Source organism: Barbus barbus, assembly GCF_936440315.1.
Source record: "Barbus barbus genome assembly, chromosome: 37".
NCBI lineage: Eukaryota > Metazoa > Chordata > Actinopteri > Cypriniformes > Cyprinidae > Barbus > Barbus barbus.
Window position 1 is genome coordinate 21,719,110 of NC_136715.1, and position 27,240 is coordinate 21,746,349.

Below are 27,240 nucleotides of genomic sequence, written 5' to 3' on the forward strand. Positions count from 1 at the left end.
CCCCAATAAACTTTAAATTTGCTCTTAAAAGCACTTAAAACTAGGTTTTCCTCCCCTCATTATTTCCATCACAAAAAAACGTTTCTCAGTGGAAGGCAAACTCACTATCATATAATTTCATTCCATAATATTGAACATATTCATTAGTTATTATTCATACTTTTGTTATTTTTATTTTTGTCTGTCAGAAAAGACTCAAGAAATCTGAAATAAGGTCTAAACAAAAAGTGTCTTCATTTAGTTATACATGTTTTTCTCTTTTACAGGAGATCAAGGTGAAGCAAAGGACTCAGGAAGACTTTGGTGTTCTTCCTCATTACAGTCATGTGGCACAACGTCAGCCAAAGCCAAACCTCAGAGGAGCACTTGCAAATCTGTGTGTTATAGCTGGTTTGGTTGTGTGTGTCTACACAGTCAAGTTTGTGCTACTTCATATAGGCCAGGACTGAACACAGACTCTACTGTCGTGACTTGAAAGCTCTTTCTGAGACTTCACTCTTTCTTTTAACCAAAGTGAACTTCTGTTCAGAACATTTGTGGTAACGCAATGATAAAGCATGGTTTTCTGAAGTTCATGACATTACACTGGGTGAAAGCCACTTTGAAATGAAACTGGCAGTGTCTTCTCTTCTGTGACACAGTGGAAAAGAAAACCAGCTTTTAAAATGTTTTGATTGAACCGGCCAAGACAGACCAGTTAAACTGAAGAATTAACCATCAACAGTGTTCCTATTGAGCCACTCATTATCAATGTTACAGTTTGCTCTCATCCTGTTTATTTTTTAACAGTCAAATTCTGATTTAAAAATCACTTCCCAACACTTATGGTTTGGATTCTTTTCCCCCAGAATTGCACTTTTTGTAAAGCAATTTACTTATTACTAGTTATTTAATATATACTGTTAAAAAATTGGTTAAATGTATGATTACATTAATATCTGTCTTAATATTTGGTGTTACAAGAAGATTATTTTGTTGTTTCTTTCATTGCTGGATTATTGTTTTATCTGTTAAAACACATTTAACATCTGACTCAAGGCTGTTTGAATCTGAATCAAAAGCAAGCAAATGATTAAACTTCTTTATGAAGTTAAACTGTGATTTGAGCATTCAATAAACTATCATTAACATGACTACAAATCTTTACATTTGTGACCCTAGACCACAAAACCAGTCTTAAGTGTCAGAATCTGAATAAATAAGCTTTCCATTGATGTATGGTTTGTTATGATCGGACAATATTTGGCCGAGATACAACTATTTGAAAATCTGGCATCTGAGGGTGCAAAAAAAATCTAAATATTGAGAAAATTTCCTTTAAATTTGTCCAAATTAAGTTCTTAGCAATACATATTACTAATTAAAAATTAAGTTTTGATATATTTACAGTAAGACATTTACTAAATATCTTAATGGAACATGATATCTACTTAATATCCTAATGATTTTTGGCATAAAAGAAAAATCTATAATTTTGACCCATACAATGTATTTTTGGCTATTGCTACAAATATACCCCAGCGACTTAAGACTGGTTTTGTGGTCCAGGGTCACATTTACAACACTGGATCATTAGCAGTCGTTTTAGTCACCCGAAAAACCTGAAATTATAAAATGCATCTCTAATAAAGAGTTGCTTTTGAATCAGAAGTCCAATTACACAAACGCTTTTTTTAGCACTGGTTATGTAAGTGGACTTCAAAAACATAGTTTAAACTCTTGTAAATTACACCCTCCAAAATAAAATGTCATTTCAGTCACTTATTTTAAGGTCCAATTTTTGCCATTAACAAATCATTAACTATGACTTTTGCCTCAATAAACTCCTAATCTGCTGTTCATTAATAGTTATAAAATAGGGTTAGGATTGGGGATGTAGAATATGTTCATGTGCTTTACCTTGAGCAGTCTTTAGTTGTGAAACACACTCATGGTCTTCACGGTCAAAAGTGACCAGACACCTGAAATGTAATTTTTTCTTCTTCTGTAAAATCAATCTAATATATTTTTGTTCAATGTTTTTTTTATTTTGTATTTTAAGAGAATTTTATGGTAATAATGAATATTTATACTATATTTATTAGCTAGTTTTCCCATTGAAAATAGTACAAAAATAATATTCTCTATTTTATTATTATTATTATTATTATTCAATTAATGCAGTATCTCAGATTAAAATACAGACTAGGCCTTTAAAATCTTTTTTTTAAGGCAAATTAGCACCTCCTGGTGAGAGCAAAGAAATAAAAACATGTAATTGTCATGGTATTACCACTTGATGCCTGCATAGGAATCTATAGAGAGGCTTTTGAATTCCCTAGTTGTTTTTATACATAATTGTTTACTTTTGTGAAGTGTCGACCGTTCTATCTGCCACGGGAGTTCACGGTCATTGTTATTGTCGCGGTCTACATCCCCCCGTGTGCAAACGCTAAAGACGCGCTTCGTGAACTGTACAGCGCCATCAGTGAACAACAAACAAATAACCCCGACGGCTTTTTCATCATAGCTGGTGACTTCAACCATGCAAACCTAAAGACAGTTCTACCAACATGTGAACTTTGCAACAAGGGGAAACAACACACTGGACTTTGCTTACACAACAGAGAAAAACGCATACAAAGCTGAACCCCGCCCCCACCTCGGGTACTCGGACCGCATCACTGTTATGCTAATCCCAGCATATAGACCACTTCTCAAACTCGCCAAACCGGTTCAAAAGCAGATCACAGTATGGCCAGACAATGCCACCTCAGCACTGCAGGACTGCTTCCAGGACACAGACTGGAACATGTTTAAAGAGGCAGCCACCTACAACAACCACACAGACCTGCAGGAGTACACTGAAACTGTGTCTGCTTACATCAAAAAGTGCATAGATGATGTGACAGTCACCAAGACCATCACCACACGTGCCAACCAGAAGCCATGGATGACAGCAGAGGTTCGTGGGCTGCTAAAGACAAGAGATGAAGCATTCAGATCAGGAGATAAAGCAGCCCTCAAAACAGCAAGAGCTAATCTGTCTCATGGCATCAAGAAGGCAAAACAACAATATGCTAAAAAAATTAACAACTTCACAGACAGTAAAGACACTCGGTCCCTGTGGCAAGCCATTCAGACCATCACTGACTACAAGCCCCCACCACAGGCCAGTGATGATGACACATCCTTACCAGATGCACTCAACCACTTCTACTCACGATTTGAGATACAGAACGACACCCCTGCACAGAAACTACTCACATCTCCAAACGACCAGGTACTCTGTCTCTCTCCAGTCGATGTAAGGAAGACCCTGTCCCGGATTAACCCACGAAAGGCTGCGGGCCCTGACAACATACCCGGAAGTGTACTGAGAGACTGTGCTGCACAGCTGACGGATGTCCTAACAGACATCTTCAACACCTCGCTGAGCCAGGCAGTCGTCCCCACGTGTCTCAAATCCACCTCCATAATTCCAGTACCAAAGAAGTCACCCGTGTCCTGTCTGAATGACTATCGTCCCATAGCACTGACCCCAATCATGATGAAGTGCTTTGAGAGGTTAGTCATGCATCACATCAAGTCCAGTCTCCCAAACACACTGGACCCATTCCAGTTTGCATACCGTCCAAACCGTTCCACGGACGATGCAATATCCACCACTCTCCACCTAGCTCTTACTCACCTGGAACAGAAAGACTCTTATGTAAGAATGCTGTTCATCGACTTCAGCTCAGCATTCAACACTATAATCCCACAACAGCTCATCCACAAACTAAACTTGCTGGGCCTTAACACCCCCCTCTGTAATTGGATCCTGGACTTTTTAACTGCAAGACCTCAGTCAGTCCGTGTCGGCCGCAACTCCTCCAGCACTACCATTGAGCACAGGTGCCCCACAAGGCTGTGTGCTCAGCCCGCTGCTCTTCACGCTGCTGACTCACAACTGCACTGCCAAGTCCAGCTCCAACCACATCATCAAGTTTGCTGATGACACAACTGTGGTAGGCCTCATCAGCAACAACGATGAAACGCTCTACAGAGAGGAAGTAGCACAGCTGGCGAAATGGTGTGGTGCTAACAACCTGTCCCTCAATGCGAGTAAGACAAAAGAGGTTGTGATGGACTTCAGGAGAAACTCTGTTGACCACCCCCCACTGACCATCGACGGCTCAACCGTGGAGAGAGTCGGCAGCACTAAATTCCTGGGGGTGCACATCTCAGAGGATCTCACCTGGACCACCACCGTCACGTCACTCAACAAGAAGGCACAACAGCGCCTCCACTTTCTCCGCCGGCTGAAAAGGGCAAGTCTCCCGCCACCCATCCTCACCACTTTCTACAGGGGCACCATTGAGAGTGTGCTGACCACCTGCATCAATGTCTGGTACGGGAACTGTGCTGCTGACCGCAAGACCCTACAACGGACAGTGAACACTGCCGCAAAGATCATCGGTGGCCCTCTCCCCTCCATCCTGGACATTTTCCTTGCACGATGCTCCAGCAAGGCCTCCAGCATCGTGAAAGACCCCACCCACCCCTCCCACAACCTCTTCCAGCTCCTACCATCAGGTAGAAGGTACCGGAGTATCAAAGCTCGCTCTGTCAGATTGCTCAACAGCTTTCTCTCTTTTTTTCTCTCTTATACTTGCATTGTTATATGTTTATCTTATGTTTAACTAGTATGTAGCACCGTGGTCCTGCGAGACACGACATTTCGTCCCACTATATGTCCACACATTCTCAAAGACTACTTTTTGCCCAGATTTATATTTTTTGTTGTTTTAAATGTTGATTTGAAGTGTCAGTTTTTGAATTATTATTACTACAGTCAAACCTGAACACAGAAAATTCTATAAAAATGTAACAAAAATAAACAGGAATGCTTTATCAGAGCTTTATCCTTCTGGGTCTGATCTGATTTCAAACTCTTATTTCAGTTTTCTGACTCATTTTGGCTATATGGTTATAACCATACCAATTCATTTGTCTGGATGTGTCTGTTTTACATTACTGATGTTTTAGAGTGTAACCCCTTCCTTGCTGTACTTTTTTACTAAATTGTAGTTGAATTATTGATTTTATTTGACATAGTTGCTGTGTTACAGGCACACCAGTTCATAGGGGTGTGTGTGTACAAATGAGTGGGTGTGTTGATTTTGCATGATGTTTTAGAGTTTCACCCCTTCATTGCTGTGCAATTTTTTTTCTGCATCGTTGGGGATTTGTAGATTGTACACACAAAACTTTTCTTTATTTTCCATTTTTTTTTACCATTTCCTATGGTCGATAGTTTTTGACCAAAGTTTGACCATGAGTGTGACAAATTTTCTTTTTCGAGCACTCAGCTTTTTCGAATCATGCCCTAAATTTTGTGTGTGTGTGTTCACATACCAAGTACCATAAAAGTCACCAAGTTTCGTACCATTCCGATGAAGCTACGAATTTTAAAATTTCAAGACCACGGGAATCAGATAAGCCGTTTACACAATCTGACATGGCTGGGGTTGGAATTGAACTGTGGGTTTCGTCTGGCCAGAGGAGAACTGGCCCCCCAACTGAGCCTGGTTTCTCCCAAGGTAAAAAAAAAAAATGAATGGTAGCCTACACATCGTATAAAGGATCATGCTTTTTTGATTTATTATTTTATTTTATTGTATTATTAATTAATTTTTTTAATATGTATCTGTGCATTAAAAATACCATCCATTAATATCTTCTTGAAAGTAAGAAAAGTTAACAAGTTAGCAAGGTAACTTTCATAACCTTGCATTTGTGGATAAAAAAATTTGCAAGCAAAAAAATTAAATTGCAGAGAAAGTAAATATTTCCATATTGCTTCTCAAAAGTGAAAATTCCAAACAAAACATCCTTAAAGAAAAGCTCAAAGTCATTGTGTATGAAATTTACAATGAACTGGCAAATGTCTTGCCAAAGTTTTCTTGTATGAACACAATGCCAAAAAAGATGCATATCTGTTAATTTAGTAAACAGACAGGTTTTTATGCATATTGTTAGGTTACTTTGACCATTGACCACTATATCAGCTAACATAATCTATGAAGGTGAGAATCAAGATATTTCATGATATAGTTAATGGGAATGTTTCGAATAAAAAGGAAAAATAATAAAAATAAAACAAAAGTGCTGTTGTGGCTGCCCTAATGTTTGGCCTATTAATATTAAATACCCGTGTTAACCATACCTTATAAAAAATGCCATGCTTGTCTACTTACTTCCATTTAAGTTGGCTTGAAGTGAAGCCGTGCGTCAGTGATGTGTTTCTAATAGTAACCAGAAACATGTAGATCAGCAGCATGGTATTTCCCATCATCAACAGTTGCACAATTGCTAATCTCAGTGCGTGTTACAAAACGTGTAAAGCCGTGTGCGCATGCGCAGTGCTGAGTCTGTGGACAGGAAGCCTGACTGAAGCAGCTGATAATCAGGCTTTGGATGTTCCGGGGAGCACAACAGCCCCTTTCTGCCTGGATTTTAAACAGGGCTTTTTAGTACAAGGACAGAAATCGACGATTTTAAGAGCAGCTTGCCCGCTTGCCACTCACAGTGACTGATGGAGCTGTATTTTTATACCGATCGCTGTTTATTTTCGAGTTAACTGTAGGGCCGGAGCTGCTCACTAACAATGAAGGCCTAGTAACAATCCAGATCCGAGGGATTTAAAGCTCTCCTCTGCCCCAGACAAGGATCAACAACACGATCAGGTATTAATATAGCAATAAGCATCCATAATATATAGGTTACATCCGCAGAAGTGTCTTTAATTAAACTAATGTAGACATTAAATGCGTTTGAGTCGGTTTTTGTAAGGGATTTGTTGAGCTCTGGTCATTTTTCCAATGATTTCTCCTTTAATTCTGAATTAGAATGTTTTGTATTTTGAATGTTGCATTTAATATGTTGTATTGTAACACTAAGACTAACGATTCGTTACATAGTAGCTGACAGATGATACAATGTAGCAAAGTTATGGCGTCTGCAGATTCGAGAACGTCGGCAACAATGTCGCTCAGCTCAGTGATTGCGATATTAATGTTCATGTTTGAAGGAACAAACGCCGTGTTTTTCCCGTTAATTTCGTTTTTTTGGCTTCCTGACATTAGCGTAGTTTTCTCGAAAAGGGTGGAGTCGGTTGGTGTTGTAAACATACAGCGGGTGGGTATCGCTTTAAAACTCGATGATTAGACTGTTTACGATCAGCAACTGAGTAGGTAATGTTTGATATTTCGGTTGATGTTTATTATTTGGTTTAAATGTTTTAGACACGATGTCCTGCTTGCAGTCTCTTTCTGAATGTGCTTGTGTGTTAAATCGGGGGTCTCGGCATTTTCAGACAGAGAGAGACCCTCGATCCAGATTCTTGGCCGACTAAGAAACGATCAGTTTTTAAAAACTGAAAATAAATTTTATTGTCTGATCTGTCGTTGAAATCCCTTACGATATGGGACGAAACAAGCTTTTACCTGTCTAGAAATATTTCCAATATAAAATGATTTATCATATAGAGAGAGATTTTAAATAATTTCAAGATTTTAGTTGTTTTACCAACAACATTTCCATTATAAAACTATTCATATTGTGTGTAGTGATTATAGATGGATAAATGGATACATTTATAACATTAACTGCTGTTCTGAGACCATATAGAGCAATACTTTATATAAATTCACAATATATATTAAACCTCAGAAAAACAAAGAACATGGTACTATCTCTTGAATCCTTACGTAAAAAAAACAACCAAAAAAAACAAGTTTTTCACATCTGTGTTCCTACTATTTCTGTCATAGATTTATGAAAACGGTTTTCATCACATGCTCTGTTTTATAGATTAGTAATTTGTGCAAATTCTAATGATATTGTTTCCCTATTTAAGTAGGAGAGAGATTTTTCCTCATTTTAAGTGTGTAGTGGCACCTATCGCAGATTTAGTTGCTGATGTCTTTACTATGACCTCTATCAGTGTGAAAACCTTGTGCCGAGATGTTTTTGATCAATTTTGGATACAGAAGGACCGTCATTTAAGTGGGACTTAAATATGCTATGGAGGGATATATAAAATATGTCAAAATAAATATGTAAAAATACAGATCATAATGCAAACAGGAGAAATATAATGTTTCGGTCTTTATGATCACAATGACAACATCCCGGATCAACACTGTTCATGTACCGCAGTGTAAGATTAAATCAAATAAATTTACATTTAACCAGTTTAAAGGTGGAGTAAGTGATTTCTGGTAGCCAATGTTGGTATTTCAAATCACCAAAACAAACGCGTCTCTACCCCAAAAGGGTCTCGCCCCTATTTTCATAGCTCCGCCCCACACATAGGCCTACGTACGCAACCCAGGCAACGATTAATTCTGTGAAAGAAAGCAAAACCAATGTTGCTCGCCTATCGAGACGAAACAAAGCAACCTCGGCGTCTGATCGCAGGCCTTCCCACTCCTTGAGTTCTCTCCAGTGCTGGAAAGCTGATCCGATATTTACACTGGTCCTACTTCTTGCCTTATTGTAACTCCATGTCTACACCGGACGCGTCGACAAAATACTATAGAACTCATTATAAACAGTGATGTTGTCTACACTGGACGCGGCACAGTGCGACACGACAAATCCCCAACAGTAAACTGCTGCCGCGTTCTGTTTATGAGGTATTGACACAAATTTCAAATGATTTTCAACGCGGTGCGACACAACAACTGTCACGTCTGGTGTAGACACGGTGATTTATACTTTCACCTGGCTCCGCTTCTGCGCTTTCTTCCGCTGACTGCGCGCATACCTTCCCAAACGGATGAGGCTTTTATACTTGTCATGTTCGCCATTGTACTATTCTTTGAAACAACAGGGGGCGACGAGGAGTAATTGCCGCATGCACCCAAGCGAACTTTCGGACACGTCGAGTATAAATCAGCCTTTAGCCTTTTGTTCCGCAGAGGTTTTCCTCTTGTTTTTTTATCTGCCATCTGTCTTCCTGTCGTCGCTCGGCTAATGTCCGTCATGTGCACTGAGCTCGATCCTCTGCATCATGAGTAGACACGCCTCTTACTGCTGATTGGCTACAAGTTTGTTTTGGTACTCGGCCCCGACTCGTTTTCGAAAGCGTTTTTGAAAAAATACGTACCCCACCTTTAATATGGAGAGGCACTGAAATGTAGGCCTTCATTTGTGTTTTTGACCTACACTGTACAGAACATTACTGAGAACAGTCCGCTATTTATGTTTGTACGTTGGCATGGACTCGCTAACTTTAGTTTTAGCCAGACATACCTTTCTGAAGCACATTTTTTTTCTGTTTTGTTCGGGTTTAGGAAATGTGATAAATTGTACTGTGATAAATAATCAGTGTTACAAGTACCCCAGACATATCGTTTTTCCATTTTTGTCGCATAAACACCATAAAACCGATGAAATCTTCCAATGTTTCTATATGGTGCTGAAACCTAAAGATGAGTTCCGAGTTCCGCTTCCCGTGCAACTGATACTCGACTGCCATTGGCTCATCTGCGTTTGAGGGGAGGGGCTTACCGATAGGTCAGTTACATTTGTAGTAACAATCAACAGGAGAAAAACAACTATTAATCGCGATTAATCGATTCAGAATTAAAGTTTGTTTATATACTATGTGTGTGTGTACTGTGTATATTTATTATGTATATATAAATACACAAATATTTAAAAATGTTAAAATTATTTAAATATTTAAAAAAAAAATATGTATTTGTACGTAAACACTTGCATATAATCTATATTTTATATATAAATAACACTTTTCCTTTAAATATAAATGTGTGTGTATTTACATAATAAATATACACGGTACACACACATATGTAAACATTATTTTGAAGCGATTAGGCTAATCGTTTTGCAGCCCTGGTCATTTTTAAAAGTGCTTTTGTGTTCTTTCTGTATTCAAGAATGCTGAACTTATTTACCCAATATCTGCAGGCATGGCTTCACAGCTGCAGGTTTTCTCCCCTCCATCTGTGTCTTCCAGTGCCTTCTGCAGGGTGAAAAAAATGAAAGTGGAGAGCTGTGCTTGGGATGCTTCCAATGAAGCGTACAGTTCTGTGGGCCAGTACCGCTTCAACCCCGCAGCGGGCCTCTCTTTTGGCTCCTCCGGCCTGGTCTTCCCCCCTTCGTCCCGGGGCCAGGTGGTGGTCCGTGCGGCAGATAGCACCGGGAGCCTCCCGCGGGGGTCCAGCCGCAGAACCTCCCACAACACCCACCACTCGGAGTCGCACTCCTCCCGCGGGCACAGGTACGGCGTGAAGAGGAAGAACGAGGAGGTGGAGAGCTCAGGAGGAGGCGGAAGCGGCAGTGGCAGCGTTCAGATTCTGGAGGAGCTCTCGGCTCCTGCGTTCTCCGCTCGGACAGGAGGAGCAGGGACCACCACCCAGTCCATCCCCCACTTGGCCCCCACCACCAAAAGCAGCAGCTCCAACGGGGAAGGGGACTACCAGCTGGTCCAGCACGAGATCCTCTGCTCCGTCTCCAACAGCTACGAAGTTCTTGAGTTTCTTGGCCGGGGCACGTTTGGGCAGGTGGCGAAGTGCTGGAAAAGAGGAACTAATGAGATTATGGCCATCAAGATCCTGAAGAACCATCCGTCATATGCACGTCAGGGACAGATCGAGGTATGTCATGATAGCATCTAAGTTTTTGGGTTATTGTTTTCCAATCTTTAATGTGCGCATCGTTAGTAAATCACACGTTTCCATAATGACCAGCACAATCTACCAAGAGCAGCGCAAATTACTGCCTGCTTTTTTGGGAGTTAAATAATGGCACAAATACCAGTAATTTGATGAGCGCAAACGTTAGGGAATCGTGTTGCGTGATTCATTTTAATACTCTCCTTCCATAAATTTAGCATCTGAAAGGGAAACTCCTACAAACCCATATTCAAAAAGTTGAGTCTTAAAAATAACCACGCCTTTTTAGCGTTAATTCTTCATTGCGCATCTTTAGTAAATCCTGACAGTATTATTTTATCGCCAAAAGACGGTTTGCGCTGGCGCAAGGTGTTAGTAAATCTGGCCCTAAGATGAAACTAAATGAGTTTGCTGCGTTCCCCCTCGATCTAATAGGGTTAAGTAAATTACTCGATGCTCCTTTTGTCCTATCTGTTAATTTATTCAGAGATATTACAGTTTTAATTGCATGTAGTGACTTGAATACTTATTTTATAATGAGCCTGTTCTCATTTTTGTGAATTAAATTCATTTTGAGATTTTATTTATTTATTTGGAAGGGACATAAAGGGGAAAAAATAATTTTGATACAACTGATCATCTGATATCATAATGAATAAGGAAGCCTTAAAGAAAAAAACTTGCTTTAAAGATATAATTAAAGAGTTAGTTCATCCCTAAATAAAAATGGTTGGCATTTGCTCAGTCTTGTGTCATTACTAACCCAGAAGAAATTTGTTCATCTTTGGAAAACAAATGAAGATGTTTTTAATGAAATCTGAGAGATTTCTGTTCCTCCTTTGAATGTCTATTCACCCAAAACCTTCATAAAGAGATCAAAAAATAAATCCATATGAAATGAGCGGTTTAGTCCAAACCTTCTAAAGTGAAACGATTGTTTTGTAATGAACCATTAAATAGTTTTAATCTAGGCTTTTATTCACATATAAACATTGCTCCACGAACATAAACAGAAGTGCAACTGTACTTGCTTGACGTGTGAGAACAACTTTGACGTGTTTTCCCATTTCCTTTATTTGTCATTGACCCCTAACATCTCGTCTAGGTGAGCATATTGAACCGGCTGAGTGCGGAGAATGCTGACGAGTTCAACTTTGTCCGCTCCTACGAGTGTTTCCAGCACAAGGGCCACACATGTTTGGTGTTTGAAATGCTCGAGCAGAACCTTTATGATTTCCTGAAGCACAGTAAGTTCAGCCCACTGCCCCTGAGGCACATCCGCCCCATCCTGCAGCAGGTGGCCACAGCCCTGATGAAGCTTAAGAGCCTGGGTCTCATCCACGCTGATCTGAAGCCTGAGAACATCATGCTGGTGGACCCCATCCGACAGCCCTACAGGGTGAAGGTCATTGACTTTGGGTCAGCCAGTCACGTCTCCAAAGCCGTCTGCTCAACTTACCTCCAGTCTCGCTACTACAGGTGAGCGGTAATCTGTACATGTTTAATGATCACACATCCCATCAGTGGAGATTACATCCCACAGTTATTCTAGGGCTGCAACGCAATCGCGATTAGGCATAAGCTTTGATTGTCATGCGCATCTTGTCAGTGAAGCATGGTTCCGTGATCAGTAGTAAATCTCCATCCGAAGGCCGGAGATCGCAACGCACTGGATAGCTGGCCAATCACAGCACGCCTCGCTTCTCAGAACGTTGAGCTTTGTAAAAATTGACGCGTTTCAGAATGGCGGCGCATAGAGGAGCAACAATAATGTACAGTATGTGGAAAATAATGTATTTTTTGAACCTTAAACCGCATAAACGCATTGCATTTCACAATGTTCTTTTTAGCAACATATGACCCCTTTCAACATGACTAATAAACAGGACTATGACAGTATGATTTATCTGAGTTCTTATTATTATAAAGTATATAATAATGCAATGCTAATCGCATTGCTTAGAATGCTATGAAATATTGTGTGCCTTATTCTGTGTAAGAAGCCACATCATCTCACAGAAGGATTTATTTCAAACACTGACGTTATGAAATGAGTTTGGAGTAAAAATCATGCAATTAATGTGGTATTTTCACATATTTAGTAGCATTTACTACACCGAGTCGTCGCTCACTGAGAAGCTACGCAAACAGCTGTTATTATCGCGAACGATTTATTCGATTTCATAATCGCACAATTATATCGTCTGCAATTTTTTTTTTTTTTTTTTGGCGTAGCTTGTAAGTGAACTATGGCTCTTTGTAGTAAATGCTGCTCCATCTGACGTGATGGAGATTTACTAGTGATATCAGAGCCGGCTTTACTGACAAGATGCGCATGACAGTCGCATTCGATTAATCGTGCTGCCCCAAGTTATGCGATTATGTTGTAATAATCACCCAGTCGAATCCTAAACATGATTACAAAAGAAACATAGAGCCTAAATGCATAGATTTTGTTATTGAAGTGGTTCACGAAAGTGTTTTTTCTGCTTTCTATCCTCAGAGCCCCTGAGATCATCCTTGGTCTGCCGTTCTGTGAAGCCATTGACATGTGGTCATTGGGTTGTGTGATTGCAGAGCTCTTTCTGGGCTGGCCGTTATATCCAGGAGCTTCAGAATATGACCAGGTCTCACGTTGTTACTGTTACTATGAGAATAAAATATTAGCTTCTCAGCTCTATCTCAATTTTTATATAAAGAAGCTCTACAACTGTATGTTTTCTATACTTGTTGCCTTTTAAATTTGCGTCATGCACTGTACACAAACCCTCATATACACATAAAAACCAAAGTATACTTTGGCCTTTAGTATTTGTGTCTCTGGCACTTCATGCTGGTAGTGTATGATGCATAAATACGGCACCTTTCTGTGTAAAATGCACTGTATTCATGTGGCCGGGTCGCAGCAGTGTGGCAATATTGTCACAGCAAAGTATGCCAGTCTACTGCATTCACCACAACATGATCAAAAATTGCTTTGTCTGAAATGTGATTAATGCTATGCACTGTACATTTTTTTTATATCCTTTAACCCTTGTGCTGTTCATCTGTCCAAGATGTGTCGGTCTCTTGAGTTAAGCCGTGGATTCGGGGAACAGTGGTTATTTTGCACACATTCCACTCCAAACTTCCTTACCATATTTAATTTTGTTTATTAAATACAAAAGTTGTTTCCAAAAAATTTCTAAATTCAGTTTGAAAAATTTAAGCCAAAATAACTAAGTGGTCAAAAAAATGTGAGTTACCACCATGCCTGATATCCAAGCTCAATCTCCCAACTTCCTATTCCCCGCCCCATATGGTGATGCATACGATAAAACCCGACAGGTGGACAATACTAAAAGCAATAATGTATAACCATAAATATACACACAATACAAATAATAATAAACATGCAAATCATCACAAACGGCTACAACAAGATTTGGATTTGAGATTTTCAAGCAATCATTTTGTCAACTTGTTTTCTTTGAATTAGCAGAGGTTTTGTTTCGTTTTGATTGGCCATAGGCTTCATTGATCTGCGCTAATGCACATGAGTGTTTGAGAGGGAGAAAAAAAGCATTATCTGTGAATAATTTTAAAAATTGAGGTGCATAAGCTCAGATCAGTGAGGCCTGAAATCAGTAGGCTAATTTCCAAAAAGAAATGCAAAACCTGTTAACTGGAAAAAGATTGAATCGGTTGTTATATCCTGTTTTAGCAAACTCAGTAGGTTTTAGTCCAATGTGATAGCATTAGCTAGAGTTTGCAGAAAAGGAAAATCCTTGGGTCAAAATAACTGGAAACACAACATGAGGGTTCAGATAATACCTTGACAGATTGTACAACGTGACCTTAAGGAGCTAGACCAGGCAGATTGTGAAACGTGCAGTCTTTCATGCCAGACTGTGTGATAAATTGTAGCCAAGACATCTAGCCATGATTCAGCATTGACAGTTGGTTGCACGTTGGACACAAGGCATCAGTCCAAAATAGTGAGTCAAATCATCACCGAGACCATTAATTGGCCATCAGTGAACATGTCACACTAGGCAAGACTGAATGATTTAACCCTATGCAACATAAATCCTTTATGATCACAGAAATGTACCCAAACTCCTCCTAGTCTTTGCACTAACTTTGACCTTTCTTATTTTCCCCCTCCAGATTCGGTACATTTCTCAGACACAGGGATTGCCTCCTGAGTATCTCTTGAGTGCTGGCACAAAAACAAGCCGCTTCTTCAACAGAGGACCAGACTCCAGCTACCCACTGTGGAGGTTAAAAGTCAGTACCCATATTTTTAGTTTTTTGGGTTAAAAACACTGACTGAATAGTTTCTTATTGCTCAATATTGTACCAGACTGACACTTGTGTCTTTTTCTAGACCCCATCTGAACATGAGTCAGAAATGGGCGTCAAGTCAAAAGAAGCGAGAAAATACATCTTCAATTGTTTGGATGACATGATGCAGGTAATTAGAAATACATGTATAGGATGGAACATGTCATTAGTTTAATAGATCAGTCTAGCTTTTTCTGACTGCATCGATTGGTTTCCAGGTCAATCTGCCTACTCATTTGGAAGGAACTGACATGTTGGTGGAGAAGGCGGACCGTCGGGAGTTGATTGACCTGTTGAAGAGGATGTTGAGGCTGGACGCTGATAAAAGAATTACGCCCACAAAGACCCTGGCACATTCGTTTGTGACCATGAGCCACCTGCTGAACTTCCCACACAGCTCTCAGTACGTCATTTTTAAAACATCTACCCCCGGTTTCACAAACAAAGCGTAAAGGTGGGGTAAGCGATTTTCTGGTAGCCAATGTTGACATTTGAACACGCCCCTACCCCAAAAGGATCTCGCCCCTATTTTGATAGCTCCACCCTACACTTACGTACAGCAACGATTCGTTCTGTGAAACAAAGCAAAACCAATGTTACTCGCCTATCGAGAAGAAACAAAGCGATCGCAGGCCTTCCCGCTCCTTGAGTTCTCTCCAGCGCTGGTCTACTCCGTGTCTACACCAGACGCGAGCGCGACAAAATACTGTAGAACTCATTATAATCGGTGATGCTGTCTACATTGGATGCTGCGACACGACAAATCCCCAACAGTAAACTGCTGCCGCGGTCTATTTATGATATATTGACCCAAATTTCAAAAAATTTTCAGCGGGAGCTCTGCCGCATCCGGTGTAGACACGGTGTAATCCACCTTTTGTTCCGCAGACATTTCCTCTCTTGTTTTGATTTTTTTTATCCGCCATCTTTATCTGTGTCGTCGCTCGGCTAATGTCCGTCATGTGCACTGATGAACGCTCTCTCCTCTGCATCATAAGTAGACACGCCCCTTAATGCTGATTAGCTACAAATTTGTTTTGGTACTCGGCCCCGACTGAAAAAATGCATAACTCCACCTTTAAGCCTAGTCCCAGACTAAAATGTAAGTCTGAGCTGTTTCAAATGAAAAACTTGCACTGACTGATCTTAAAGGGTTAGTTCACCGAAAAATGAACAGAAACTTAGTAAGGACATTGGTAAAATAATCCATGTGACATCAGGGGTTCAACCACAATTTTACAAAGCTAGCAGAATACTTTTGTGCGCAAAGAAAACAATAACAACATAACTTATTGAACAATTCTTCTCCCCTGAGTTACTGTCTTCCGGTATTGCATTTTTTACGTTCAGTAGACACAGCGTGCATGTTGAACGTAAACAACGCTGATTACGTTGGTTACGTTCTGGGGTACTCTCCAAAATGGCGGAAGATGGTAACTCGGGGAGAAGAATTGTTGAATAAATTGTTATTGTTTTCTTTGCGCGCACAAGTATTCTTGTAGCTTTGTAAAACTGATCGTATAAGGATCCTTGCTGTCTATTGAGGGTCAGAGAGCTCACAGATTCCATCAAAAATATCTTCATTTGTATTCTGAAGATGAACAAAGGTCTTACGGGTTTGGAACAACATGAGGGTGAGTAATTAATGACAGAATTTTCGTTTTTGGGTGAACTATCTCTTTATAATATATCAGTGCCTTTCTTTTGTCTCAAGGTGCACACCAGTCATGTTTTTTCTAAGGCATGTTTATAAAAATTGCTTGAATGTCCTAATTGAACCATGGCATAATCCTGGCTTAGTCTAAACCCTGTCTGTGAAACCAGGCCCTAGACTTTCAGCACAAGTTATTTTGAAGAAATGTTATAAATTTGATGCTCATATCATTTTTGTAGTGTGAAGTCATGCTTCCAGAACATGGACATCTGCAAGAGAAGGAACAGTAGCTTTGACAGTGGGAAAGCCCTGTTTGCTGCTAATGCTGTTCCTGGAACTGCAGGAAACCTGACTGTGACCTTCAGCAGCCAGCTGAACCAGCACAGCCAGGTGAGGGGGGAACCACCTGGTTAAAAATACGCATGCTGGAAGTGCCTTCATAAGGATTTCCTGCAAACTTATCCATGTTGGTCATTTTCTCAGGTTCCGTCTGCTGGTGGAGCTGTTCCTCTCCTCAACTACCAACCGGCACTTTACCAGCAGGCAACCATAAACATCCCAGGCCTGGCCCAACCCAGCATCCCCCTGCAGACCCGCCCCACTCAGCTGTGTGCTCAGACTGAACCTTTCCAGCAAACCCTCATCGTCTGCCCCCCCACCACTATCCAAGGTGAGCCGGAGCTGGGTGCATTGTGGGTGATTTATATCCCTTCGATAAACCAGACTCCATCCAGTTGTAACTAAATCACTGGTTCACTATTTTTTGGGGTTAAATATCCAGTCTCAGAAACGTCAATTAGAATGGGTTGCAAGCAGTTAATTTTGGGCTTAACTGGGATTGTATTTGTTGAAATGGTGCCAAATATTAAAATAGGGTGCATACAGAGTTTTGAAAGTTTGAAAAAAGGGATTTTTAATCCCAGTTTTTATTTATTGTAATTATTTATTAATGAATGATGCATTTATATAGCGCTTCTATTGTGTATTTCCGTACACCCAAAGCACTTTACAATTATGTGGGGGTCTCTCCTCAACCACCATTGTTTTATTTATTATATAAGGTTTGAACTGTTCTGGAATTCTGGATATTGTCCTTTTTTTCTTAAAACGTCTAGTGTAATTAAACAAAATAATAATAATGATAAAGGATTGCATCATGGATAATTTGTGTATACGGTCTCCTGAAACACACAGAGTGATAACATTTATATTTACTCATGCAAATGTAAACCTTGCTTTCTTTTCTTTCGGTCTCTGGAATGGCAGCGGAGCTGAAAGGTGCATTCATGTTTGTGTTGCTATTAGTGCAAGATGTTTTACAATTGATTATTCATTTGATACATGTATGCGGGGCGTCCCCACCCTTGAAAAGCACTCTGAGAAATGTTTTTTTCTTGAAGGGCTTCCATCATCTAATAAATCCTCTAGCTATCCTGTCCGGATGGAGAACGGTGTTCCTGTTGTCCAGCAGAACCAGTCCACGCAGCCTCTTCAGATTCAACCCAGCATGCTGACACAGGTAAGACCTAAAGCACATTGTTTGTGAAAAGGTGGCATTATATCTAACACTGACGTTCCGTCACTGCAATCTGACAAACTGCAAATTAATCCTAAAGTTGAGTTGGAGAGGAAACGTCAGTCCTTAAAGTCTGCATGGACAGCTGTTCGGCTACTGGCAAGTGCCGGTAAATGGCACGTGAAATCACAGCCTTGTACCCCTGACCTGAGTCTGACCTTATGTCTAATCTTTCCATGCTTTTTGCCCCTTTCCCTCCATGGTGCCCCTCCTCCATAGGGCTCCTGTACGCCTCTGATGGTGGCCACGCTACACCCCCACACAGCGGGAGTGGCATCCCAGTACCCGCTGCCCCTGGCACTGGGCTGTGGGGCAGCAAGGCCTGCCCTGCTGGAGCAGACAGCCACAGTGCTGGTAAAGAGAGACCCACCCAGCGCTCTACCACTAACATCATCATTTCTCATTCTCCCATTGACCCTCTCCCCCTCTTTGGCTCTTTCCAAAATCTTGCTTAAATGCATCTTTGTTTCTAATCCTACTCTTATTCTAGTCTCTTTTTTTCTTTCTGGTCAATCTTATTTCTTTCTAATCACGTATAATTATTATTTTTTTTTTATTTTATTTTTTTTTTATCCCTCTTTTATGTTTAGTTTTTTCTGGTCACTCTTTGAAAATTCTGGATCCTCTGATCTCTTGATTTTTATTGCTCACTTTTTTTCTCTATTTGATCTTTTTTTTCCCACCTCTCTTTGATAATTTTGGATCCTCTTTAATTTCTTTCTGATCTTTTGTTGATATTTTTTCATTCAAGATTCTTTGATCTTTTCCCCCTGATCTTTATTTGAGAGTTCTGGATTCTAGTTGATCTCTTGTTGAGTTTTCCTAATTTTTTATTTTTGTTTCATTGTTCTATTCAGTGACACTTTGATCTGTTTTCCAATCACCATCTTTTTTTCTCTGATCTGACTTTGATAATTCTGGATTCTAGTTGATGTCTTGTTAATTTTTGCTAATAGTTTGTGTGTTTGTTTGTTTCATTCAATGAAACTTTGATAATTCTGGATTCTCATTCTCATTTTTTTTTTTTTCAATGACACAATCTTTTTTCCAATCACCACTTTTTAAAATTCTGGATACTCTAGATTTAGTGATCTTTTTTTTTTAAAGACACTCTTTTCTTCTGATCTCTCTCTCTCTCTGTTTGATGAACCCTCATTTTCCCGATCTCTGTCTGTATTTCCAGTCTTCCTGCCTGTTCTCCCTTTCTTTTTCCTCTCAGTCCCTCCCTCATCGTTCTTTCTCAGTGCAGGTCTGCTACAGGCATGGGAGGCATGTGCTGACTCTACTGTGCTTTGCTTGCAGCTTCTTGTTGTGTGAATTATTTATTTTTTTAATATCCCTCCTCCTCCTCCCAGCCCCACCGTCTGTTTGGCCTTCCTTCTTCTCTCAGGGGAGGAGACTGACCTTGTCTACAGCTCAAAAACACTCACAGCCATGTTCCTCTCCCTCTCATAGCCATGTCTGTCCGCAGGTACTCTAGTGCTGCCCATACTGGCATGGCAGATCTTTTGGCCAGTTTTGCTCTATGGAAATGCTCAGTGTTTTCTGACTATTTAAAAGCCATGATTCTTCCCAACAGGTTGCCGGACTACTCTTTCCTGCCCCCCATCTTTAAGTTTTAAGTTTTGTGTGTAATGTATGCATGCTGTGCTTGTCTTGGCTTTTAAAATCATACAAAAAGGCTGTGCTACATCTAAAGCTGTCTTATGCTCCGGGAGAGAGTTGCAGATTTTGTGCATCGATGATTATTTGTTTTTCTTGTTCACTTTAATTGTTTGCAGTGATGTCACATTGGCATGTTAGTTGGTGTTCTTCATCATTCTGGCATGACATGTTTAAATTCAGATTTAAATGGCCATAGATGTGTCACTCATTGTGTGGTGCAGATTTGGTCATAGCTGTTTCTACCCATTATTCATTTGCCAGTGAAACTTTTTTCAAATTTGATTTGACATTCAGTGACTTAAACATTTTCCCAAGTGCCAGTGTCACTAAGGCAGATATTTTGTTGTCCTCCAGCAGGCCTGGCCAGCGGGAACCCAGCAGATCCTCATACCCTCTGCATGGCAGCAGGTGCCTGGCATGGCCATCCACAACTCCAGCCACCAGCCCGTAGTGACCGAATCGCCTCTGGAGACCCTGCTGTCTGAGAAATCCACACAGCAGACGTCAAGCTGGAAGTAAATGTTTAGGAAGAATCGTAAACTTTCATTATCTGCACACAATGTCAGTACGATAGATGTTTAAATGTGCTCAATACCGATTGGTTGCTTGCTGTCTGCAGGGCGTCTCAAAGCGGTCAGCACAATAGCGTCGTCCAGCAGAACCCACACATCCTTGGCGGCCTCAATCCCACTAATTCTCTCAGTCGAGGAACGTCTACGGTCACACGGTCACAGAACAAGAGGAGCAGGATCTGTTGTGCCACTAGCAGCAGGTATTGGGGCATTTCATTTTGGCATTCAAATATTTCAATGGTGTGTTTATTATAGTTTGAAATTTTTTTTTTTTTTTAGCTGTTATTTTTGGCTTGGATGTGTGCTTGCAATAAATAACATGATTTGACAAACTAATGCAAGGACATAGATTGTGTTCAAATGGATTTTGAGGGTGAAAAATCTTCTGTTTCTGTATTCACAGCAGTGCTCTGGTGAGCTCTCAGTCGTACAGCGCTATTCTCACTCAACCCATCATTATCTCTGACACCCCGAGTCCTGCTGTCAGCGTTATCACCATACACAGTGACAGTGAAGATGAGGACGAGAGGAAGTTCCTCCCTGCTAGGTGAGTGAGGTCACTACCTCGTGTGATTGCAATGTTTTCACATACATAACTAAAAGTTTGAGGTGTAAGCAAGATTTTAAAAATTAATTAAAATAATACTTTTACTCAGTATGGATGCCATAAATTGATCGACAAGACAATTCATAATGTTACAAATGATTTACATTTCATATATATGCTGTTCATTAAAGGAACACTCCACTTTGTTTTGAAATAGGCTCATTTTCCAGCTCCCCAAGAGTTAAACAGTTGAGTTTTACCGTTTTCGAAACCATTCAGCCGATCTCCGGGTCTGGCGGCAGCACTTTTAGAGTAGCTTAGCATCTGATTAGACCATTAGTTTCGATATTATTCCTATTGTAGTTACATCGTGTACTAAGACTGACGGAAAATGAAAAGTTGCGATTTTCTAGGCCGATATGGCTAGGAACTATACTCTCGTTCCAGCGTAATAATCAAGGAAATTTGTTGCCGTACCGTGGGTGCAGCAGGCGCAATGATATTACGCAGCTAGGTAACTGGTTATTATATAGCTGGGGACTACTTTCAGAAATGTGTAAATGTGTCTTCTGCATCAGAATGTTATGATTGGCCTAGAGCCGTTGAAATTAATTTCAAAGGCTCTGGATTGGCCCAGAGTTGACGCTCTGAAACTCGTACATGCTCATACCGGTAATCTTCATTCTGCGTTCACACACAGCATCATTCCAGCAATTTACTGGTAATGTTACAACTTCTCATATCGGTAAATTGCTGGAACAAATTTACCAGTATTTTTGAAAAGGTCCTGTCAACACATGATCTCTTGACAGTAATTTACCAGTAAAGTCTGTATGTGTGAAAGGGACTAATGTCTGATTTCTCTCTTCACAATGTGAAGTAGCTCCATATAATTTCAGGGAAACGAATCTTTAAATTGTTTCATCCATGTGAAATTCCCTAAATAACTTGTTTTTGTGTGTTGTTGTTCAGCTGTGGCCCCAGCCACAGGACTAATGTGATCAGCTGTCTAACCGTTCATGATTCGGACTCCTCCACCGCTAGTCCTCTTACTCCCAAGCCCCAGAACAGTCACGCGGGGGTCCAGTCCTCACGACTCTCCAAATCTCTGGCAGTGGTGGCTCCATATGTGAAAGCACAGCCTGTGGAAAGCTCTATATCAGCCAAAATCCCATTGGCTATAGGTGAGTATTAGCAGCTGTCCCATTTTCATTCACCATAGCTTGGTCAACGGTTCTTTATAAAAGGAATGCTTCATTAAAAACTGCATTCGTCGTGTTTGCTTCAGGTCTTCCACAGAATTACTACATGAAGCCTAAGAGAGCCGCTGTCGCAAGGCAGCCGAGCAGCTCGGGAGAGAGCGTCACTGACTACCGACAGGAGCCCAGCAGATCTCAACCACTCAACCTCAGTCTGGTGACCGCTTCTGTCAGTGCTCAGCTTAACTAGGGCCCTATGAAATCCGTTTTATCTTTTTTCCAAATTCCGTTTTTTCCATAAATTTTTCTGGATTCCTTGTTTTGTTTTTCTCCAGGTTTAATTTTTCTAGACCCCTTTTTAATGTTTAAATTCATCAAAAAGCTAACTAATTAAACCCATGAAACTTAAACAATTTCACATCAACTTATTAAAAGCTTAACAAAAACTACATGCTTGGGGCCCTATAAAATGTTTTGTTTTTTCTCACCATTGTTACCAAATTCTGTTTTAGCATGTCTTATCATTTGAATGCATAAAAACAACTTAATTTATTCTTAAAATAGCCTTATGAAATGTTTTTTTTCCTCAGAAATTGTGTATTTAAATTTTTCTGGTTATCAAATGAAGGCATAAAACATTAATTTAATTTCTCTTTGAACAGTCTTTTTACAGCTTTTTATTTACAAATACTAGTCCATATCGCAATATGATTTAAGTGTAATGACCTACTTTTGATTAACTCGTTTAAAATTTGACATTCCGTGACGTTCCACATTGTACTGTAAATTCCGTTTTTATGACTATATTCCGCCCGGATCGTCCGCATCGCTGAAATCATAGTGCTCTACGTATCGTAAAGAACGTGTGGCTCAGTTTCCTGTTTTCCTTTTTTCCAGACCACTGTCTCCTCGTCCCAAGAACCATCTGGTGGCTCGTCCTCCCTACGTCGACAGCACACGTACCCGCCGGCCTCGTCTCATTACTGTCTCCAGGAGGCCCCGTCGTTCACCAGCACCCCCAGCCTGTACCCCTACCCCACCCCCGCGTCCCACATAGAGCACCTGCTCGTACAAGGCTCCTCCCCCTCCATGCACGCCCCGCCCACGAGTCACTATGCAGCCAGTCTTATCCCAAAGGACTCAATTGGAGGCGTGGTCCACGGACTCTCCGCCCACTACCAGCAACATTACCCCGCCCATCCTTACATCAGCACCAGCACCACTAGAGGAGGCGGGGCCTACAGCGGCTATCAGCTGAGCCCGCGGAGGGTCCCTCAGTACCCCTACATATGAGACGCACAGACTGATCTTTAGATTTTACGACCGACAAACCTGCCGTCAACTGCTGCACCTGGTTTTATCTGTCCTATTTATGTTTTAGAATTGTTAATATTTAGAAATCTAAGTCATTTTGCATCTGTTTACTGAGAAATTCAGTGTCTGGTTAAGCGAGTTTATTTTCTTAGCTCAAGGAACGCTGACGTGTTTTTAATTCGTAAGCAATAGCGGAATAATGCTGACATAAAGGAACGGGGATCGTGACGCCGTGTATCGTCTGTTAGACTAAAATCCTTACACTAATCGTTGACTTGTTTTATACTCCATTTTGTTTTTAGATTCAGTGCCGTGTTTTTGTTGGCGTAGGATCTCTTTTGTTTTTAAGTTATGTTTGATTGTGAAGCTGACTGGAAGGTCAAGATGTGGAAAGGAAAAAAAAAATGTGTTGTGTGCCCTGGTCGTATTGTTATTTAAGTTAGCGCTATATGTTAGTCCTGGTAGAATCGTAGAGTGTATGTTGTGAGGAATATCAGTGAATATGAGGAGTAACATTAACTTCCCATCAACTTTTTTCTTTTAAATGTTATTTTTTAGCTCAAATTGTTTAATCATGTCAATACTCTCCCTGGACAACAGGGGGTTATTTAACAGAAGAGCTGGGATGTCAAAGCCGAAGAAAATGTGACGCTACTTTGAATACCGTAATTACACACCGATGATTGGTTTTCTGACATTAAGTGTGGTTAATTTGCAGCATTTCTGAGTAGTCTGCTTTTCAAACTAGAGTACACCAAATATGTCTCTGACCCTTGACCACTGCATGCGGTCTCAGTGACGGACAGTTAACGCGATCTTTGAAATTCTGCTCAAAATGACACTGTGACTGACCTCTACAGTCCTTCTTGTTCTGGTCTCAATAACATGACGTGCCTTGACATTCTCTCCAACATGTTTGGCAGTGTTTTTGAGTTCAGAGAACATTTAGCATCATCCAAGAAAGTACTGTACACATTTTGTAATGTCAAGCAACGATGGAAAAAAAATAAATTTTTCCCATTGTAATTCCATCAAATAAACAAAACATCAATTCAAAAATGTGTCTTGCTGTTTTATTTCTTTTACAACCCAGCTGTTTAGTACGGAAGTTCTAAGCGGCCATGCATTATTATAATTTTTCTGCCTTGTTTTCTCGTGATCTCGGCATAACGAAAGTTGTTTTGTCGTTATCACGACTTAATTTTCTCTGTGTATTCGGCATGAGAAAATGCTATAGAAGCAGCATCATGGATGATCGTATTCGCTTTTACTTTGATCAGGGACTCAAACTGAAATAGCTCTTGTCTGTCTGTGATTGACGACTTACACATGAGTGTTCGACACTTGAGAAGGAGGCTGTCGGGTCTGCAACTTTATCATCGAAGACAATATAGCGACCCTGATTTTCTCACGATAGCTACAATTACATCGTGAGAAAACGGTTTTTACGTTGAGATCAACAACTTTCGTTATGTCGAGATAACGACAAAACAACTTTCGTTATGTCGAGATCACGAGAAAATTAAGTCGTGATAACGACAAAACAACTTTCGTTATGTCGAGATAACGACAAAACAACTTTCGTTATGTCGAGATCACGAGAAAATTAAGTCGTGATAACGACAAAACAACTTTCGTTATGTCGAGATAACGACAAAACAACTTTCGTTATGTCGAGATAACGACAAAACAACTTTCGTTATGTCGTGATAACGACAAAACAATTTTCGTTATGTCGAGATAACGACAAAACAACTTTCGTTATGTCGAGATCACGAGAAAATTAAGTCGTGATAACGACAAAACAACTTTCGTTATGTCGAGATAACGACAAAACAACTTTCGTTATGTCGAGATCACGAGAAAATTAAGTCGTGATAACGACAAAACAACTTTCGTTATGTCGAGATAACGACAAAACAACTTTCGTTATGTCGAGATAACGACAAAACAACTTTCGTTATGTCGAGATAACGACAAAACAACTTTCGTTATGTCGAGATAACGACAAAACAACTTTCGTTATGTCGAGATAACGAGAAAATTAAGTCGTGATAACGTCAAAACAACTTTCGTTATGTCGAGATAACGACAAAACAACTTTCGTTATGTCGAGATAACGACAAAACAACTTTCGTTATGTCGAGATCACGACAAAACAACTTTCGTTATGTCGAGATCACGAGAAAATTAAGTCATGATAACGACAAAACAACTTTCGTTATGTCGAGATAACGACAAAACAACTTTCGTTATGTCGAGATCACGACAAAACAACTTTCGTTATGTCGAGATAACGACAAAACAACTTTCGTTATGTCGAGATAACGACAAAACAACTTTCGTTATGTCGAGATAACGACAAAACAACTTTCGTTATGTCGAGATAACGAGAAAATTAAGTCGTGATAACGTCAAAACAACTTTCGTTATGTCGAGATAACGACAAAACAACTTTCGTTATGTCGAGATAACGACAAAACAACTTTCGTTATGTCGAGATCACGAGAAAATTAAGTCGTGATAACGACAAAACAACTTTCGTTATGTCGAGATAACGACAAAACAACTTTCGTTATGTCGAGATCACGAGAAAATTAAGTCGTGATAACGACAAAACAACTTTCGTTATGTCGAGATAACGACAAAACAACTTTCGTTATGTCGAGATAACGACAAAACAACTTTCGTTATGTCGAGATAACGACAAAACAACTTTCGTTATGTCGAGATAACGAGAAAATTAAGTCGTGATAACGTCAAAACAACTTTCGTTATGTCGAGATAACGACAAAACAACTTTCGTTATGTCGAGATAACGACAAAACAACTTTCGTTATGTCGAGATCACGACAAAACAACTTTCGTTATGTCGAGATCACGAGAAAATTAAGTCATGATAACGACAAAACAACTTTCGTTATGTCGAGATAACGACAAAACAACTTTCGTTATGTAGAGATCACGACAAAACAACTTTCGTTATGTCGAGATAACGACAAAACAACTTTCGTTATGTCGAGATAACGACAAAACAACTTTCGTTATGTCGAGATAACGACAAAACAACTTTCGTTATGTCGAGATAACGAGAAAATTAAGTCGTGATAACGTCAAAACAACTTTCGTTATGTCGAGATAACGACAAAACAACTTTCGTTATGTCGAGATAACGACAAAACAACTTTCGTTATGTCGAGATCACGACAAAACAACTTTCGTTATGTCGAGATCACGAGAAAATTAAGTCATGATAACGACAAAACAACTTTCGTTATGTCGAGATAACGACAAAACAACTTTCGTTATGTCGAGATCACGACAAAACAACTTTCGTTATGTCGAGATCACGAGATAATTAAGTCGTGACAACGTCAAAGCAACTTTCGTTATGTCGAGATAACGACAAAACAACTTTCGTTATGTCGAGATAACGACAAAACAACTTTCGTTATGTCGAGATAACGAGAAAATTAAGTCGTGATAACGTCAAAACAACTTTCGTTATGTCGAGATAACGACAAAACAACTTTCGTTATGTCGAGATAACGACAAAACAACTTTCGTTATGTCGAGATCACGACAAAACAACTTTCGTTATGTCGAGATCACGAGAAAATTAAGTCATGATAACGACAAAACAACTTTCGTTATGTCGAGATCACGACAAAACAACTTTCGTTATGTCGAGATCACGAGATAATTAAGTCGTGATAA

At 40.0% G+C, this 27,240-nt stretch overlaps 1 protein-coding gene across 13 annotated transcripts; it reads left to right on the plus strand.

The window, feature by feature from the left end:
• Positions 1 to 6,383: 6,383 nt before the first annotated feature.
• hipk1b (homeodomain interacting protein kinase 1b) lies at positions 6,384 to 24,578 on the plus strand. Of its 13 annotated transcripts, none has more exons than XM_079396218.1 (17): positions 6,392 to 6,710; positions 9,964 to 10,652; positions 11,776 to 12,149; positions 13,174 to 13,297; positions 14,820 to 14,939; positions 15,040 to 15,126; positions 15,215 to 15,399; positions 16,890 to 17,040; positions 17,134 to 17,335; positions 18,051 to 18,169; positions 18,446 to 18,580; positions 20,246 to 20,406; positions 20,511 to 20,663; positions 20,867 to 21,010; positions 21,983 to 22,194; positions 22,299 to 22,426; positions 23,107 to 24,578. In XM_079396218.1, exons 2-17 carry the CDS (start codon positions 9,966 to 9,968, stop codon positions 23,500 to 23,502), a joined length of 3,378 nt encoding a protein of 1,125 aa, XP_079252344.1. In that variant the 5' UTR covers positions 6,392 to 6,710; positions 9,964 to 9,965; the 3' UTR covers positions 23,503 to 24,578. The 13 variants fall into 13 exon arrangements, with proteins under 13 accessions (XP_079252339.1, XP_079252344.1, XP_079252347.1 ...); XM_079396221.1 differs by having other exon boundaries at positions 17,134 to 17,320; XM_079396222.1 differs by having other exon boundaries at positions 17,134 to 17,320; positions 20,249 to 20,406.
• Positions 24,579 to 27,240: the final 2,662 nt, after the last annotated feature.